The sequence below is a fragment of the Narcine bancroftii genome, chromosome 6, assembly GCF_036971445.1.
Source record: "Narcine bancroftii isolate sNarBan1 chromosome 6, sNarBan1.hap1, whole genome shotgun sequence".
NCBI lineage: Eukaryota > Metazoa > Chordata > Chondrichthyes > Torpediniformes > Narcinidae > Narcine > Narcine bancroftii.
Genome location: NC_091474.1, coordinates 6,764,664 through 6,782,482, shown reverse-complemented (window position 1 = coordinate 6,782,482; position 17,819 = coordinate 6,764,664). Strand labels below are relative to the sequence as shown.

At 39.7% G+C, this 17,819-nt stretch overlaps 1 protein-coding gene across 11 annotated transcripts in view; it reads left to right on the top strand.

The window, feature by feature from the left end:
* Positions 1–16,610, top strand: part of prex1 (phosphatidylinositol-3,4,5-trisphosphate-dependent Rac exchange factor 1) — a 240,372-nt gene extending 223,762 nt beyond the window's left edge. For 10 of the 11 annotated variants that reach the window (XM_069883777.1, XM_069883774.1, XM_069883780.1 and 7 more), the window contains 6 exons: positions 603–746; positions 2,633–2,738; positions 3,857–3,923; positions 5,128–5,318; positions 11,924–12,026; positions 15,943–16,610. In XM_069883777.1, coding sequence (XP_069739878.1) covers positions 603–746; positions 2,633–2,738; positions 3,857–3,923; positions 5,128–5,318; positions 11,924–12,026; positions 15,943–16,074 — 743 coding nt within the window. In that variant the 3' untranslated portion in view covers positions 16,075–16,610. Of the gene's footprint in view, positions 1–602; positions 747–2,632; positions 2,739–3,856; positions 3,924–5,127; positions 5,319–11,923; positions 12,027–12,128; positions 12,197–15,942 lie in introns of all 11 variants that reach the window. The other variant, XM_069883779.1, reaches the window with a different exon arrangement.
* The last annotated feature ends 1,209 nt before the right edge of the window (positions 16,611–17,819 follow it).

Genomic DNA, 17,819 nt, shown 5'->3' with positions numbered 1-17,819 from the left:
TAAAATTTTTGCAAGAGTTGTTATTGCTTGGTCTGCAGATTAATAGAAGAACCACAGGAGATTGGGGAGCTCTTATTACATGCAATAAATTACATGAACAGGTGGTGGATTCAATAGCTTTTCACAAGAAAACTTGCAAATGCTTGACAGTGGGGGAAAAAAATTGCAGGATGACCCAGGAGTGAGACTTGTTTGGAAAGCTCTTTGAAAGAAGTAGGAAATGGCCAAACTGAACCAAATGGCTTCTTGAATCTCTGATCTCTATTTATTTGATCTTAAGTTTGAACTGGCAGATTCTTTATCTTGAATTTCTCACTCACAACTTCAGCTGTTTGATTTTGTGGAACCATTACCTGAGCTTTAGCAGGTGATGAATGTTTCGGAATTTTTAAGAATAACCAAGCAGTTGTGATCATTGAATATTTAGACCCTTGAGGGGGAAGTTGCTCTTCATGTAAATTCTCCTTTTGAACATTCAATCATTTGATGTAATCCCTTCCCCCAACCCCCCAGAGTAGAGAGAGACAAGACATTACAATCAGACTTTTAGCATGTAACCCTAAAATATTTTCAAATTGATGGTTTTGATTTTATTTTTGCAGACACCTCTATCACTTACCAGGTGGATGGAAGCAGGCAGGCCCTGAAAGTTATTTTTTACCTTGATGGTCATAACTATGCAGAGTTGCCTTCTAAGTTCCAGAATGGTGGAAGTTTAAAGCTATATCCAGTACTTTTCACTCAAGGTACTGTAATTTACTTCCTAATGTTAACTATTTTCCTTTCATCAGTAGACAAACAATCTCACAAATTCTGAATTAATGCAAAATGCTTAATTGTAGCAATGTTTTTGATCATTTTATTTTTTTATTGCTGTTTTTCTTTGAATAATACTTGGATAAGAAGTTACAGCTGTTGCTCATTCTTTGCTAAAAGCCATTCCTCTAAATTGTGACATAATCTTGTACAGATGGTAATTGGCCTGTTACCTGATTATTCCTCATCTTGTGTTTTGCATTAAAATGTGTTTTTGTTAATAAATTAGAATTGATAAAAATATGATCAGACAAACTCCATTATTGTGATTCAACTATGGTTTTCTAGTGAGCTGAATAAATGTTTGTTGCTGTTATTCCTGAAATAATGAAGTGTTATACATAATCAGTCGTCCATAAACTACAAGATATAGGAGTAGAGGTAGGCCACTTGACCCATCGAGACTGCACCACCATTCCATCATGATCTGATCCCTTCTTCCACTCTGCCCCAATCCCCTCCTTTATTCCATTACCTTTGATACCCTGACTTCAGGTACCTATCGATCTCTGCCTTAAATACACCCAATGACTTGGTTTCCATAGCCGTCTGTGGTAGCAACTTCCAGAGGTTCACCACTCTCTAGCTAAATAAATTCCTCCACACCTCTGTTTTAAATGGGCACTCTTCAATCCTGAAGTTGTGCCCTCTTGTCCTAGACACCACTACCATGGGAAACAACTTTGCCACATCTACTCTGTCCAGGGCTTTCAACATTCTAAATGCTTCTCTGAGGTCCCCCCTCATTTTTCTGAACTCCAAGGAATACAGTCCAAGAAATGACAAATGTTTCTCATATGTTAATCCCTTAACTCTAGGAATCATTCTTGTGAGTCTTATCTCAACCCTCTCCAATCCAAGTGCATCCTTTCTTAAATAAGGAGCCAAAACTCTACTTCATACTCCAAGTGAGGCCTCACCAATACCTTATGAAGTCTCAACATCACATCCCTCTCTTGTATCCAATTCCTCTAGATATGAACGCCAACACTGTATCCAATTCCTCTAGATATGAACGCCAACACTGTATCCCATTCCTCTAGATATGAACGCCAACACTGTATCCCATTCCTCTAGATATGAACGGCAACACTATCCCATTCCTCTAGATATGAACGCCAACACTGTATCCAATTCCTCTAGACGTGAATGCCAACGCTGTATCCAGTTCCTCTAGATATGAATGCCAACGCTGTATCCAGTTCCTCTAGATATGAATGCCAACGCTGTATCCAGTTCCTCTAGATATGAATGCCAACTCTGCATTCACCTTCTTCACCACTGATTCAACCTTTAGGGTATCCTGCACAAGGTCTCCCAAGCCCCTTTGACCCTATGAATTTTGATTTTTTTTTTCTCTCCATCCAAATAATAATCTTCCCCTTTATTCCTTTTACCAAAAGGCATGACCATACACTTTCAACATTATATTTAATTAGTCACTTCTTTTTCCCTTCTCCTAATCGACCTTGGTCTCCCTGTTTCCTCATCACTATCTGCTCCTCCCCCTACCTTTGTATCATATCCGAACTTAACCACATAGCTGTTGATGCTGGAATCCAAATCATTAACATACAAGATAAAAGAGAAGTGGTTCCAACATCGACCATTGAGGAACAACACTTGTAGCTGGTAGGCAACCAAAATGGGATCCCTTTATTTCCACGATGCTACTGTCTTTGCTGTGATTCCATGGACTCTCATCCTGTAAATCAACCTCGTACTTTTATGTGATATTATTTTAACCTGTCACAGTAAAGATAGGCCAAGTTTATCTTTTCATTTGTAAATTTCATTTTCTACTGTTGTTCTTTAGCTCTTGAGGGTCAATGTAATCCAGAAAATGTGACAGCAGAAGAATTTCAACAACAGATCAATTCAGCATCTCTTGATAAAGTTAAATATTATCATCGAAAACTCAGGTAAGCTTATCACATGCCGAGTAATCTTTGCGGGGAAGGGGTGGGGGGGGGGGGGGGGTGGGGAAGGAAATTTGGTGACTCTTATCTTCTGGAAGATCAACTCTGGTGAATGTATTCTGATTAAATCTCATTCAGATATGTGGTGAACAGGCTTCTGTAAACTGATTAGCATTTGGAAAATTTGTTCTTTATTCATCAAAATTCCTCAGACTGCATGTTGGAAGATTACACTGCACTTTAAAATAGTTGCAAAATATTCTCTTATTAAATAAAACAAACATGATTCAAAGTGCTTGGAATTGGTACATGACAAAGTATTATTTATTGTGCACTAGACCAATTTTCTCATCCTATGTGAGCTTGACCTTAAATTCCAACCTCACAATTTTTAGCATTAATGTATTTACTATCCAATATTGTGAAGCAGGATTTGAATACATATGGTTGATTTTGTATACCAGGATTGACTTGTGGAAAATTGAATTTTACTTTTAGAAAACAACACTGACATTCTTAATCTTCAAAAGAATGATAATTCCCTTGGAGAGACTGAAGAAAAATTGTGTTGATGTCGTTCCTACCAGTTCTAGATTTAAAACCAAGTCAAGGCCAGCATGCTGTTTGCCTCTCTAATCATTGCTAAATCTAACTGCTTCCTGTAGATAGCCACCCGGGTTCCTCTGAGCACCAATACTTTTCAGTCTGGAAGTATTTAAAGTAGATAATTTAATATTTTTCTGTGATGTTTTTGTCCATTTACTGGGCTTCTCTCCACATCCCTCTGAGTCCTCTGCATCCTCACTCCACAGTTACTCCCAAAACAGATTGACCCTGTATTGAATGTGCCCAGAAGTATTGAACTGCACGTTTCACAAACATTTCTACGACTGATTCCACCTGCAGTGAATTCGCCCGTCGTTATTGAATGAAGATCTACCGGGACCAATGCCTGAAGAGGGCGCACAAAATCAGGGAACCGGTGCGGACTCGAAAGGTCAACATGGCCTGTTTCCGCTCCGTAAATGGTTATATGGTTAATATTACAATTACTAGGGGGTATTTTGAAATGTTTCATTTGCATAATCAAATTGAATTGTATGACTTTGAACTTTCTGCAGGGCTTTCTATCTCGAAAGGTCTAATTTGCCTTCTGATTCTTCTGCCACAGCTGTAAAGATAAATAGGGTAAGATGCCTCAGTAAATTGTTGTTGTCATTCTGTTTCAATTACTTGTATGATTTTGAATAATCTGCATTAAACAGACAACCAGATCAATTGATATTATCAAACAAAGATGCACCAGTCTGTAAATCCTCCAGCTTGTCTGGGAAATAAGGTTTTAATTCTGCAATATGCAGGAAAAATCCCCCAGTATCCAGCACCTATGGGGATAAGTGAATTTTCCGATTGCTTGAGATTGTGTTGCGTGGGTTGGCAAACTAACCTTATGTGCCAATTTTAAACATAGGCATTTTGTATTTTTTAACCTATGTTTTGAGGCTGCTGGTTGCTTGAATTCTAGCTTTCCTTTTCACCTTATTGAACTGTCATGTAACATACTGATTTTACTTTATGTTTGGTAATACCAAGATTACTAGTGTTGCTTAGATTAAACATGCAGGATAGAAAGGAATAAACATGCTGATTACTGTATATATCTGTACAATTTTCCCCACCATCCCTGTTTTGGCTCAAATATCGCATACTTTCTGTATGACCTGTGTAAAAGTTGACACCCCCCCTCTATTTTTTGGCCATGACCGTCTGACCACGCACCCTTGGCTGTCTGCCCATCTGAGCTCCCGACACCCGAATGCCCACCCATCTGAGCTTCTGACACCCTGATCTCGGATCTTCACCCTGGCTGCTCATCCACCGGGAGTTCCTGATGTCCCAGCCACCTACCCATCTGAGTGCTTGATCGCAGACCTACCCCCCCGGCCACCAGAGCTCTTGACGCCATGGCCACTCTTCTAGGCCCCCACCCATCCATTCTCCCGACACCCCGAATGAGGACTTACCACCCGGTCCCAGCCAGCTGAGCTCCCAACGCCTTGATGACACAGGTGCTTACCTGTCGAAAGTAATACGCCCCAAAAATTGATGCACCAAACTATTATTACATGAATATATATGGTAGATGGAGGAAGATTTTGCACAGCATAAATATGAACATAGACTAATTGAATTGAGTGTCTTTTCTTCATTCAGTTTTGTTTGAAATAAACACATTGGGGTTTATATTATTCTGTGCATCAACAGTAAGTTGTAAAACTCAAGTCTTTGGAGGAGGAGGTGGTGGAAATAAGAAGGGGGGAACATTTTACAAAGAACAGTGGAATTCTTACCATGTACATTGATAACTTATACAGACTTTTCAAATTTATAGTTGCTGCGTCCACTGAATGCTTTAGAAGAACTACAGCGACTCATGGAATTGTACATCAACCCTAAGCATTCGATGCCCGTGACAAACACGAGCAGTCATTCTTCTGGAATAGCAGTCTTGCCAATCTCCTCTGAACTCTGCAACCGTCTTGGAGCCTGTCAGATTGTAATGTGTAGCACAGGTATACACAGGTAATTGATATCTTTTCAAGTAGTTAAAGCTGTGCAGTGTCTTTGGTGGAATGTAAAAAAGAATTGTAATATTTTAGATTAGTTTTAGTTTAAGGCTTAGTTTATTTATATTAGCACATTTAAAACAACTTGCATTGCCCAACTAAAGATCATAAATTATATCTCAAGCAGCTATTTAAAGTCAGTATAAAACAAGCCCCCGAGGTTCAGAATCATACATACAGCATGGTAACAATCAACAATCACCTCAAAACACTTGCAAGGAAAAATACAACTTCCTGGATTTAAGAGTTAAAGGAAGGGGGCTGATTTGATGGAGGGGGGAAATGTTGTTCCACAGTTTGTGGGCTGCAATACCGAAGGCTCGATCTCCCCTGAGTTTGCGATTTGAGCACGGAACAATTGAGCATGGAACAACCAAGTGCCCTAAATTGGCCGATCTGAGGGGTCTTGATGTGGAGTAGGGCATTAGGAGATTGGAGATGTAGAAGGGGGCAAGTCCATTAATGGCTTTGTAAACACACTGGAGAACTTAAAAACCTATTCTGAGCCAAACTGACAGCCAATGAAGGGAGGTCAGAATGGGGATGATATGGTCCCTCCTCTTGGCTTCTGTCAGGAGCCTTGCTGCTGTATTCTGCACAAGTTGCAGGAGGGATAATGACGATTGACTCATTCCTGTAGATAGAGGGTTAGATTTGACTAAATGGGAGAAAATGTGAGAAGAGATGAGATTCTCGAGGACTTTCTGTGACAGGAGTGATTGGATTTTGGCAATAGTGTGGAGCTGGAAAAAGCTAGCTTTTACTGCTGAGTTGACTTGTTTGTCAAGCTTGAAGGTGGAATCAAATATCACACCAAGGGTTTGACGTTTGGTTTATTAAGGGTGGATAAGTTACCAAGGGTATTGGAGATAATTTTGGTGGGGTTGGGTGGGAGGGGGGCAAATAGGATGGCCTCAGATTGGGGTCTGGTTGCTGGAGCATTTGTATTTTGGAAATGCATCTTTATGGCTCGCTTGCATTTCATTCATAATATTGCTGCAGTCTTGTCCTCATGGCTTGTGCAATACAAACCTAGTGACCCACAACATTGCCTGAATAAATGTTAATTCTCAGTAATAATATCAAATGGTGAAACAATAAAATTATAGTTTACAGTCCTCTAGTGGTAAAGGTATAGGACCAGAAGCCAAGTTTCGAATCTCACTACTGCAGTGGGGTATTAAAATTTAATTAATTAAATCAATCTTGAATTAAAGTTGGTCTCAATAATAGTAACTATGAACTATTCAGTTGTCATAGAAACCCATCTGGTTCAGTTGTATCATTCAGCAAAGAAAATCTGCCATACTTGCGCATTCTGATGTGTATGTTCCAGACTTATTCATATAATTGACTCTTAGCTGATTTTTCAATTTAGGGAGAAATTTGGGATGAACACAAAATTCTTTCTTATTACAACTTCTGCATATAAACAAGAGCATTGCTGGTTTTAATGTGCTCTGAATCTTGATTAGGGATATGGTTGACGAGCTTCTATTCACACAAGACAAAATAAGCATCTCTCAGATTGTTCACATCCTATTTCTGATTCTGTAAAGTCTGGCGTGGACACTAAAATCCAGGACAGCACTGGGTGAACTATAGTTCGATGTTCATGCTTGCAGCGATGGCATCTACTGGTGCAGTCACAGTTGTTCATGGTGACACATCTCTGCCTGCACGAACGTGCAGATGATATGAAAGTCAATAGTTTATGGTACCATTGAAGGTTGCCTGAGGCAAAGCAGGATATAGATGAGTTTGAAAGTTGAGTGGCACAGTGGAAGATGGAATTTAGTTTTGACAATTGTAGGTAATGCATTTCAGGAAGTCATATAGGGGTTGGATATATTCAATAGAGTCAGAGAGTTTTTAAGCACCTGTAACAAGCCCTTCTTTGTTGTCTATGCCAACCAAGCTCATCTCATTTGCCTGCATTTGGCCCACATCCCTCAAAACCTTTCCCAACCATGTGCCTATCTAGAGGTCTTTCCCAACCATGTGCCTATCTAGAGGTCTTTCCAAACCATGTACCTATCTAGAGGTCTTTCCAAACCATGTGCCTATCTAGAGGTCTTTCCAAACCATGTTCCTATCTAGAGGTCTTTCCCAACCATGTGCCTATCTCGAGGTCTTTCCCAACCATGTGCCTATCTCGAGGTCTTTCCAAACCATGTGCCTATCTCGAGGTCTTTCCCAACCATGTGCCTATCTCGAGGTCTTTCCCAACCATGTGCCTATCTCGAGGTCTTTCCCAACCATGTGCCTATCTCGAGGTCTTTCCAAACCATGTGCCTATCTCGAGGTCTTTCCAAACCATGTGCCTATCTCGAGGTCTTTCCAAACCATGTGCCTATCTCGAGGTCTTTCATATTTACCAGTTGCCTCAGTTTCTATCCTTTCCTCGGGCAGCTCATTCCATGTGTGTAAAGAATATTCTCCTCAGATCTCTTCTAAATCTTTCTCCTTTGAATCTCTGCTCACTTGTTTTAGATTTGCCCTACCCTAAGGCTGGGGGTGGGGGTGGGGGGAAGGACTATTTACGTTATTTGTGTTCATGATTTTATAAATCTCTGCTGATGAAAACCAACATGCCAAATGTCCTTTTCACCACCCGGTCTAGCTGAGTAGTCACTTACATGAAATTATGTACCTGTCTCTTCTCTACACCCACCACCACCTTCCTCCTCCAAATGGGAGGAAACAATGACACCTGGTTGACCAAGTCTATAGTTCCCTGAAAATTGGCAACACCAGTGAAGAATGCATATGATGATTTGCCATCATAGCTTAGAATTCAAGAAATTGTGTTGCAACATTACAAAATGTTGATTAAGCTGCGTTTGGTGTATTGTGCACAGTTTTGATCGCCGTACCTCAGCAAGTATGTGTTTATGTTGGAGAGAATAGAGAGGGGATTCATGAGCGGGGATATGAGGACTCTATTTGTGGGGAGAGATTGGTTGGGCTGGATTTTTTTTCCCTTGAGTAAAGGAGGCGAAGGGGTGACGTGCTAGAAGTATTGAAAATTTTATGAAGATGGTCAAAATCTTTTTACCTGAGGTAGGGACAAATGGTTTAATAGTGAAGGAACAGAAGGCTATGGCCCTAATGCAGGAAAATGGGATTAATATAGATGGGGAAAATGTCAGCATGGATGTGCTGGACCAGAGGGTTAATTTTGTGCTGTGCATCTGAGTTTATGAACTTTGAGGGTGACTCAATATTGCCACTACCTTCTGTCACTAGATACACTTTCCTGTCATAATGCTGAAGATTTCACATCTCTTGTAATAGCATCCTTAAAGTAGAGCATTTGGGGCCCCCTGAGGCCACCTCACATTATGGTATCTCTTTGGGGCTGTGGCTATCTTGTCAGCAATGGTCCAAGTTTCAGTTCTTTTGCAATGTCAGAACAACAGAGTTTTTATTGCAGATATGGAAACTCCCAAATTGACACCCATGTTCTGCATTATTATAAATGTTACAGAGCTTTAGAATGACTTTGTAGTACAGATTAGCCTGAACATAATGGGTTCTGGAGACCACCTGCAGATTAGAGTAAATCATTGAATGCTGCCTTATGTTTTGATACAGTAAACTTAAATGAGTACAGAGTTATTAGTGGCAGGAAGTCATTATGAAACTTTAAGGGCATCTTATTTTTCTAGAGAATGGCTGTTAATGTGGCCATATGTCTCTACCTGATTGAGATGTTGTGAAAAAGCATGGGGTCCTATTCCTGGTTAACATTTCTTCTGTAGCTGAAACTACTTTTAAAAATAGAAGTTGACTCGCTCTAAACTTTCTGTTTGCAGGAAATTGCTTTTTAGCAAATTGGCATTTTTAGTTTGTCCATATAGATGACCAATTAATTGATGGTGAATCTGTATGGCTGTTGTATGTATAATTTGTTCCTGAATGTGGGATTCATTGAACCTGCTGCTTCACCTGGCAAATGAAACATCAATGAAATCTACCCTTGTATATATTGTACTGTTACGCCAGGAAGTGACAGTCGAGACTGGCAAGGCTGAGCTTGTAATTTAAAACTGAACACACAAGTTTTGATTATGTACTCCACAAGGATTAAATATTATTAAGGTATAAATACAGTCAGTCCATCATTTATTTGTAATGACAATTTAATTTCAAAGAATTACTTCCTACAAAGGTATATTTATGTTGTTTCAAGTATAACTTTCAAGTTTGCTTTCCCTTTGACAATTGAGCAAGGAAAGCCACTTTGATTCTAATGTATTAAATTTGTATGTTAAGATGCACAGGTTAAAATTTACGACTTGGAGATAGTTCAACTTCGAACCTATTAAATCACCAATGTTGAGTTGGGCCACTGCCTACAGTAGATATAAATATGGCCATGATCCAGGCTATACATTTACATCACTTTACACATGTTCAAGCACTTGGAATCCCCAGATATGCATCAGGAGAGTGACAGTCGAATTTTAAGTTTCAAGACCTTTGAAACCCTATTAACCCTATTAAAATTCACCTTTCTTTTTTGGCTTGGCTTCGCGGACAAAGATTTATGGAGGGTTAATGTCCACGTCAGCTGCAGGCTCGATTGTGGCTGACAAGTCCGATGCGGGACAGGCAGACACGGTTGCAGCGGTTGCAGGGGAAAATTGGTGGGTTGGGGTTGGGTGTTGGGTTTTTCCTCCTTTATCTTTTGTCAGTGAGGTGGGCTCTGCGGTCTTCTTCAAAGGAGGTTGCTGCCCGCCAAACTGTGAGGCGCCAAGATGCACGGTTTGAGGCGAGATCAGCCCACTGGCGGTGGTCAATGGGGCAGGCACCAAGAGATTTCTTTAGGCAGTCCTTGTACCTCTTCTTTGGTGCACCTCTGTCACGGTGGCCAGTGGAGAGCTCGCCATATAACACGATCTTGGGAAGGCGATGGTCCTCCATTCTGGAGACGTGACCCACCCAGCACAGCTGGATCTTCAGCAGCGTGGACTCGATGCTGTCGGCCTCTGCCATCTCGAGTACTTCAATGTTAGGGATGAAGGCGCTCCAATGAATGTTGAGGATGGAGCGGAGACAACGCTGGTGGAAGCGTTCTAGGAGCCGTAGGTGATGCCGGTAGAGGACCCATGATTCGGAGCCGAACAGGAGTGTGGGTATGACAACGGCTCTGTATACGCTTATCTTTGTGAGGTTTTTCAGTTGGTTGTTTTTCCAGACTCTTTTGTATAGTCTTCCAAAGACGCTATTTGCCTTGGCGAGTCTGTTGTCTATCTCATTGTCGATCCTTGCATCTGATGAAATGGTGCAGCCGAGATAGGTAAACTGGTTGACCGTTTTGAGTTTTGTGTGCCCGATGGAGATGTGGGGGGGCTGGTAGTCAAGGTGGGGAGCTGGCTGATGGAGGACCTCCGTTTTCTTCAGGCTGACTTCCAGGCCAAACATTTTGGCAGTTTCCGCAAAACAGGACGTCAAGTGCTGAAGAGCTGGCTCTGAATGGGCAACTAAAGCGGCATCGCTTTAATTCACCTTTACTGAAAGACATAACAGATCTGTAGCTGTTCGAAATCAGAAATGATGAAGAATATTTGAAATATTTTGAAGGTACGACAGCGGATATGGAAAGGAACAGAATTAACATTTTGGTGTTTATCACCTTGTGTCTAATCCAGGGAATATTGGAAAGAAAACATATTTAGATGCAAAGGGTGAAGAGAAAGAAAGAAAAAAAAAATCCATGATAGGGTAGCTGAATGACACGGACGGTCTTTGCGTTGATTGAAAGAGTTTTGAAAGCTGTGTGGTAACAGCTTGTCTCTGAGGATGGGTGAGTAGAGGGAGATGAATGAGACCAAAGCTGAAACAGAGAAATTAGAGATTTTTAAACTTAAAAAAAAATTAGGTAACAGGCCCTTCAGGCCTACAAGCTAGTGCTGCCAAAATACACCCAATTAACCTACAGCCTCTGTGCATTCTGAAGCACGGTAGGAAACCCACGTAGACGCGGGGCAATGGGCGGATTCGAACCTGGGTGTAACAGTGTTGTGCTCACAGCTGAGCGAACCATGCGGCCCAATATTAGCAAATGCTAAAATGTTCCACAGGTGAAGGAAAAGGAAACTGTACAGAAAGAAAAAGTGAGTTAATATTGACTTTGCATTTTATATAATCAGTTTTGACATGAACTTGAAAGACTGGAATTTTGGAATAGAGTTTTGAGAGCTCTAATCTGCAGTGCTGAGAGATGAGATGAGATGTTCCAAGGCTTGAACAATATAAAGTCTCAAAAAAAAGAGGCGAGAATATAAAATTGAAATAACGTTAACTTGTCACCTTTTCAGACTGTACTTGTTTGTTTGTGGATCTATTTTAGAAAAATGGATCTTGACCTGCTGAGTTTCTCCAGTACATTTGTACATTGTACTCGACCCCAGCCTCTACAGACTTTTTCTTGATCTCTTCAGTGAGATTTATTGTGTTAATAGACTGTTTTTTCCAGCTCATCTAAGTTGATCTTGCTGTTGTGTGAATGGAATCCAGAAGTGGTTTAAATCTTGACATTTTAATTTTGCACAGGAGTACTTTAAGCGTGACCCTGGAACAAGCAGTTATTTTGGCTCGAAGCCATGGACTTTTACCCAGATGCATCATGCAGGCCACAGATATTATGAGAAAACAGGTAAAACCTTCAAATATTGACAGCATGGTCCCAAGTTCTTGAATTCCAAATGCAGCCAAATTACCATAATCTGAGAACATGGAATTGTTTCTAATTCTTCAGGGTGCAAGAGTGGAGAACTCAGCCAAAAATTTAAAGGTAATGGATCAGATGCCACAGTCTGTTCCGAGGTAAGTTATAAATCTGTATGTTGCTGCGCTTGTGTGCGAGAGTTAACAGTTATGCCAGTGATTTCCTCCATTTCAGATAGGACTAAGAAGATGAGTATTCAGCTTATTTACATTTACTTCATTATTGGGAATGTGAAATATTTCAAGTGACACAGGATTTAAAATATTTTAAAGTGCTTTTTCCTGCCAAGTCCTTGAACCCATTGTTGCCTCCCAAAGTATGTGTTATATTTCCTTCAACCACTTAATCAACTTTAATCACACTTACAACACTGTAATCCCCTGAGCAAAGGTGGAAACATCTCTTGGCTTTGTTGTCATAAACTATCCCACCTCAAGCCTCTGGTCAGAGAATGGTTCTCTTCCAGGTCAAAGTGAAGCACGAAAGTCTACTACAGTGACTGTAGTAAAATCACACAGGCATGCTGGAGGAGCTCAGCTGGTCTCGCAGCATCTTCAGGAGGTGAAGACATATTGCTGATGTTTTGGGCATGAGGCTCAGCACCGATAATATATCTGCGAGGTGGGCTGAGTTCCTCCACCATGTCTGTGCGGTTTTACTTCACCAGGTGGAGCAGAGTTAATATTGGAAACTCAAGGAATAGATCACTGACAACATCCATTGCAAGAGAAGACACAATATTATATACTGATGATTCCCAGTTCTGTCTCCCTGTCACTTTCTCACACCAGTCAGTCTCTGATTTATCACACAATCTGGGTTTTGTAAAAAAAAAGCAGCATTATTCTTCAGCCAAAGGAGGATAGGAATTGTCCTTAGTTTTATGAATCTATTTTGTTTTTGTTGTTTGGGGATTAATTCTGTTGCCACATGAAATAGAGCCACATCACTGACAAATTTCTTCATTCTGAGGAAAACGTTTGACTGTGTTGGAAAGTCGACTATGTTCGTCATCTTGTGGATCATTTGCTGTCTAAGGCTCATCCTTTTGGAAGTTATCTTTGATCTTGTTCATTCCATGGCACTCCTCCTGATTGGCGAAGCTCTGTGAGTTTCAACTCGTCAGTCTGTGTTCTACCTTTCAGAGCTCAAAGATCGACTTTAGCATTTCCTCAGTCTTTGGTCTGAAATATTCCACTGCTTCTGCGACTTGCTCCAAACCTGAAGCCTGATGCTTTACTTCGGTCCGAGTCTACGGTCTTAATTTCATCATTCATGAATCTTTCCTCAGCTATCTGACTCGCACAAAAAAATCAGTTCGGGGTCTGACCCACTTGTATTTCTTTTGAATAAAAGTTCCCTCTCTCTTGTGTTTTGGTCCCATGGTTTGGTACTTGATGCTGTGACCTGACACAATGAATAACAGTTAAAAATGATAACTTGAACATTTGGAATGCACAGCCAAAGCATACTTTTAAATGAAATTGGTTACTAGGTATGGAACTAAACTAGTATAAGCATAAATGTATTTTTATTTGTTTCCAGTATAGAATATAGCAAGACCAGCGAAAATAACAATCCAGATCTGTTCATGTAAATCTGCAAAGATGAGCATTTAGCTTTAAAGAGTCTGAAATGCATAAAAAGTCCAGGTCTTGGTAGTCTTGTCATCTAATATTGTTGTGTCTGCAGCCTGAGAGATATGAGAAGAAATAATATTTATCATCCAGGGATGTAGATCGCTATCACTGAAGATTCAACTTTATTGTCATTGTGGCAACTGAAATATAGAGCCCAATGAAATACAATTAGCATCCAACCAGGTTTTAAAAAAAAAGTGCTATGTACTGTTATGAGCCCAGAGGACCCCAAGACAAATGGTTACTTAAACAAAAGTTGCTTTTAATTATCTATAAACATGAAAATTGAATCAAACATCTCTATTAACTTACTTAACCCCCTTCTAATTCTATATGTAATGTGTGTAAGTTCAGAAAAGTTCTTGGGTTCACAGTCCAATCTCACTTCTCATTCCTCCAAGTTCACTGGTTGCAGGCAATTCTTGTACTGTTCACAGAATTTAACATTTATAAAGTTCACCAGGCCGTGTCTTGGGTAAACTTGTACCTCTCATTTTGTTCATTTTAGATTGGTCACAGTGTTTGAGCTACCGAAAGAAAATAGACACACACACCGAGAGCAGTTCAGTGTATACAAATGTTTATTACAAATTCTAAAGCTGATTTCACACTACAATATGCAAGCCCTTCCCAACTATACTTATCAATACTTGGACTGGTCCCAACTGCCGAAGCGAGGCAACGACTGGACACTTGTAGTAGGTTGTCAGGGCGCCGGTAGCAGCTTCTCCACCTCCCCTGACCGGGACGTTGGCTGGACTCCAGAAGTTCTTCTTCTTGCTGAGAGATGTTGCCACCTCTCGGAGAGTCTCAAACTTCAGCAGCGGGATCATGGCTTATATTACCCAAAAACTGCTTACCCAAGCAAGAAAGATAAGCAAGCAAGCTAGCGCGTTAAGCTTCTAACAAATAACATAATTTTCAGCTTATCACTTTGAATACAATGGTTTATTTTGCATCAAGGCTTGGCTTCTGACAGTCTGTGACCAAAACAAGCAGGGAGATTAAATGTTCTTGGTACACAGATGTCCTTTCTTCAGATAACTGCATCTCTGGCCCCTCGGTGGAATTTAGCTTATGTTTGCTGATTCTAAAAACAAGCAGGTTCTCAGCCTTGCAGAACCAAAGGCTGCAAAAGTAAAAAAACATGGTTAGAATCTTCCATTACACAGACTTTGGTCCTTGAAGGGGTAAATGGTTACTGCTCAGGAAGGCTCCTGAGCTTTCTCTGCTTGCAAAACCACCTGACCCTTTTAGAACACCAAACTCTCTTCCAGACAAAAGTGGCTCCAACATGCTTTCACCTGTTGCCTTTTGCAAGCAACAATCCATTAGTGATGTCTCTTGAGCACTCTTCAAAGCTCTTGCAAAAGCTGCGGGGGCCCCGATATGTCTAGCATTAGCAGAGCTCCAGTATTTCAAATACGATCTGTTTTAAAGTATTTGTATGTAACCTCACAAACCTTTCCTAATTTATCTCCCAAAAATATAACTATCTACTCTGTCACAATACAAACAATGCGTGCAAATAAAAACCAGTGCATTTAGGAAGCAAACAATTCTAAAAGTACTGACAGTACAATGTGAGTGCCATACCACATTTAAGGTTCAGCAAGGTCTGAACCTCTGGGGGGGGGGGGGGGAGAGAGGAGAGCTCTTCTTGATCCTGCTGGAATGCTTCATTTGTGGGGGGGGGGGGGAAGGTCTAATTAAAAAGAGAAGATGGGTTTGCTTGCATGTGTTTTTAAAAAATAAATAAATAAATAAAATGGATTTTTTAAAAAAAATGTCAATTTATTTTGGATATCTATTGCTTATCTAATTTACGATCATTTCAACATTATATTAAAAAAAATGTGAGGTAGGATTTGTTGGGTCAGGGTTGAAGAACCACTTTGCTGTTGGGCATATTTGCGATTTGCAATATGGGTAATCACACATTCGCAGTCAGAGGGAATAGAAAACCATTGAGGTGCAAAATAGATTCATGATTCAGTGGTTTCATTCCAATATCATAGCTGTTTCTTCCTTGATTTACTCAATGGGCTTTGTTAATAAACTGGGGTATGTGTAAGGCTCAAAATCCCAAAGCTATCTTTTTCTCCCAGAAAGAATATTGAGAAAATTGATTCTTGTTATTTTTCTTCATTTGGGGGGAAAAAAGGATGGTTGTAAATGTACAATTCCTTTCAATCTTCCCTTAGGCTCTACCGTCTTTGTCAACCACCATCAGATGGAGACTTATGAAATTGCATTACAATGGCTTCCTGATTCTTCAGAGAGTTCAAGCTGCTGGGATGTTATCGATTTATGGTGTCTGCATTTTGTTAAATTAACAATGTGGTTTCTCTATGTAATACACAATAATACAATGTCACAAGCTGCACAGGAATCTGGTGTCTGTGCATATTTCCTTTTATCTCGACCCTCCCCCTACCCCATCTGTCAGCTTATGGAATTGTGTTAACTTGTACAGCATTTATTGAAAAGAAGAACATCTTTGTGGGTGATTTCATGCATAAGACTTTCAGATTTTGTTTACATATCAATAGTGTTAAAGTGTGGAAGCACATATACCCTCGTTGTCCATCATTTTCTCTCTGCCCCACTCACCGTCTGTTGGAATTCTGGAAATTGTAATGTGGTCACTTTTGACATTGCTAAAAGCACTGCATACAATTCATTGAAAACGGAATGTTGTATCAATAGGTTTCGGGATTAACTAGACGAAACTCCAGCTACTTTTGCTGTTTAGCAAGAACCTGCTACTTAATGTACATATGCATCCATCTGAAATGGCCAAACAGTTGTATATTATGTAGCTGCAACAATAGCATTGTTTTACTACAGTAATAAAGCATCTTCCCACTGATTTATCCTTTAATCAAAATAAGTAAAAGTTCTTTAACTATAAGTTTTAGCTTCGTCTGTGAGCTTTTCTAAGGCAGCAGGATTGAATGCTATCTGAAATTGTCTAAAATCTGTATATTCTTCTGTGGAACCAATACTTTAATTGTCCACTTACCTTCCAAAAACTAGTCTATCCGTTCTGCATATAATTATATAATTTCACAAAACCTCTCCAGTTTACAAAGCCATCTCAGTTGTGTTTCACACACGTTGCCTGAAATCTAAAGAATTTCGCTTGTAAGTTTACATAATGAGAATGATGAGCACTGATATGTTGATAGTCTTAATGATCGGACTTTTCCTGAAATGGCTGATAATGGCGTTTTTTTTCAATAAGCAAGAATAAGAAAGATTGCATTTTAATTGAAGCTTTTTGTGATGAAAGATGAACAGGTGACTTTTCTTGATAAATTCAATAGAGCATTTTGTGTTTACCTCCAAGAATAAATCTTCAATCCTCCTTAAAGAGAGTAAAAGTGTTGAACCAATGCGGGAAGAATTAGAGCCCTGCCCTTGAAAGGGGAAAAAAGCAGGTGATATTATTTTACCAAGAGTACATGTCAGAGTTTTTCTTGGAACTAAAAAGACTATTTGATTTATTTCAAATTGTTTTGCAGCTCATATAAGTCAGGATACTTGTAAGAATTTTGGTTTTAGTACTAACTTTTAAAAAAAAACATTTCTGTGGTACATTTGCACATTGGATATGCGCGCTGAAGCATAGTTGTCTCAGGGCAAATTTGCATTTTTAAGCCCTTTAATAGATCCTTGAAACGCAAGCTCCTTTGCTTCTTGTTCAATGTTAACATGGTAAATATTTTATCATATTTAATCTATTTTTTACACTGTGAAGTATCTTCAGTTGTGTTTGTTTTTAAAAATATGCTGAACATTTGATGAGTGGGTGGATGGTGGATTAATGTACTTTGTTCATGTTTTAAATTTTGAAGTTGAAAGTTTTGAATTACAATTGTGATTAGGTGAGGGAAGTGAGATTAGCTACGTTTAATTCTGGCTTGGACCTCCCATTTTCTAATGTTATTTGAGTTCCAATCCATTCATACTGTGGAATGTCTGTAATCTAGAAAGCAGACCCAAAGGATTGAGTGCAATGTTTGGCTCAGTTGATTTAAAGTTTAGTTCCTTTGATATCTGCCAACATTTTTCAATC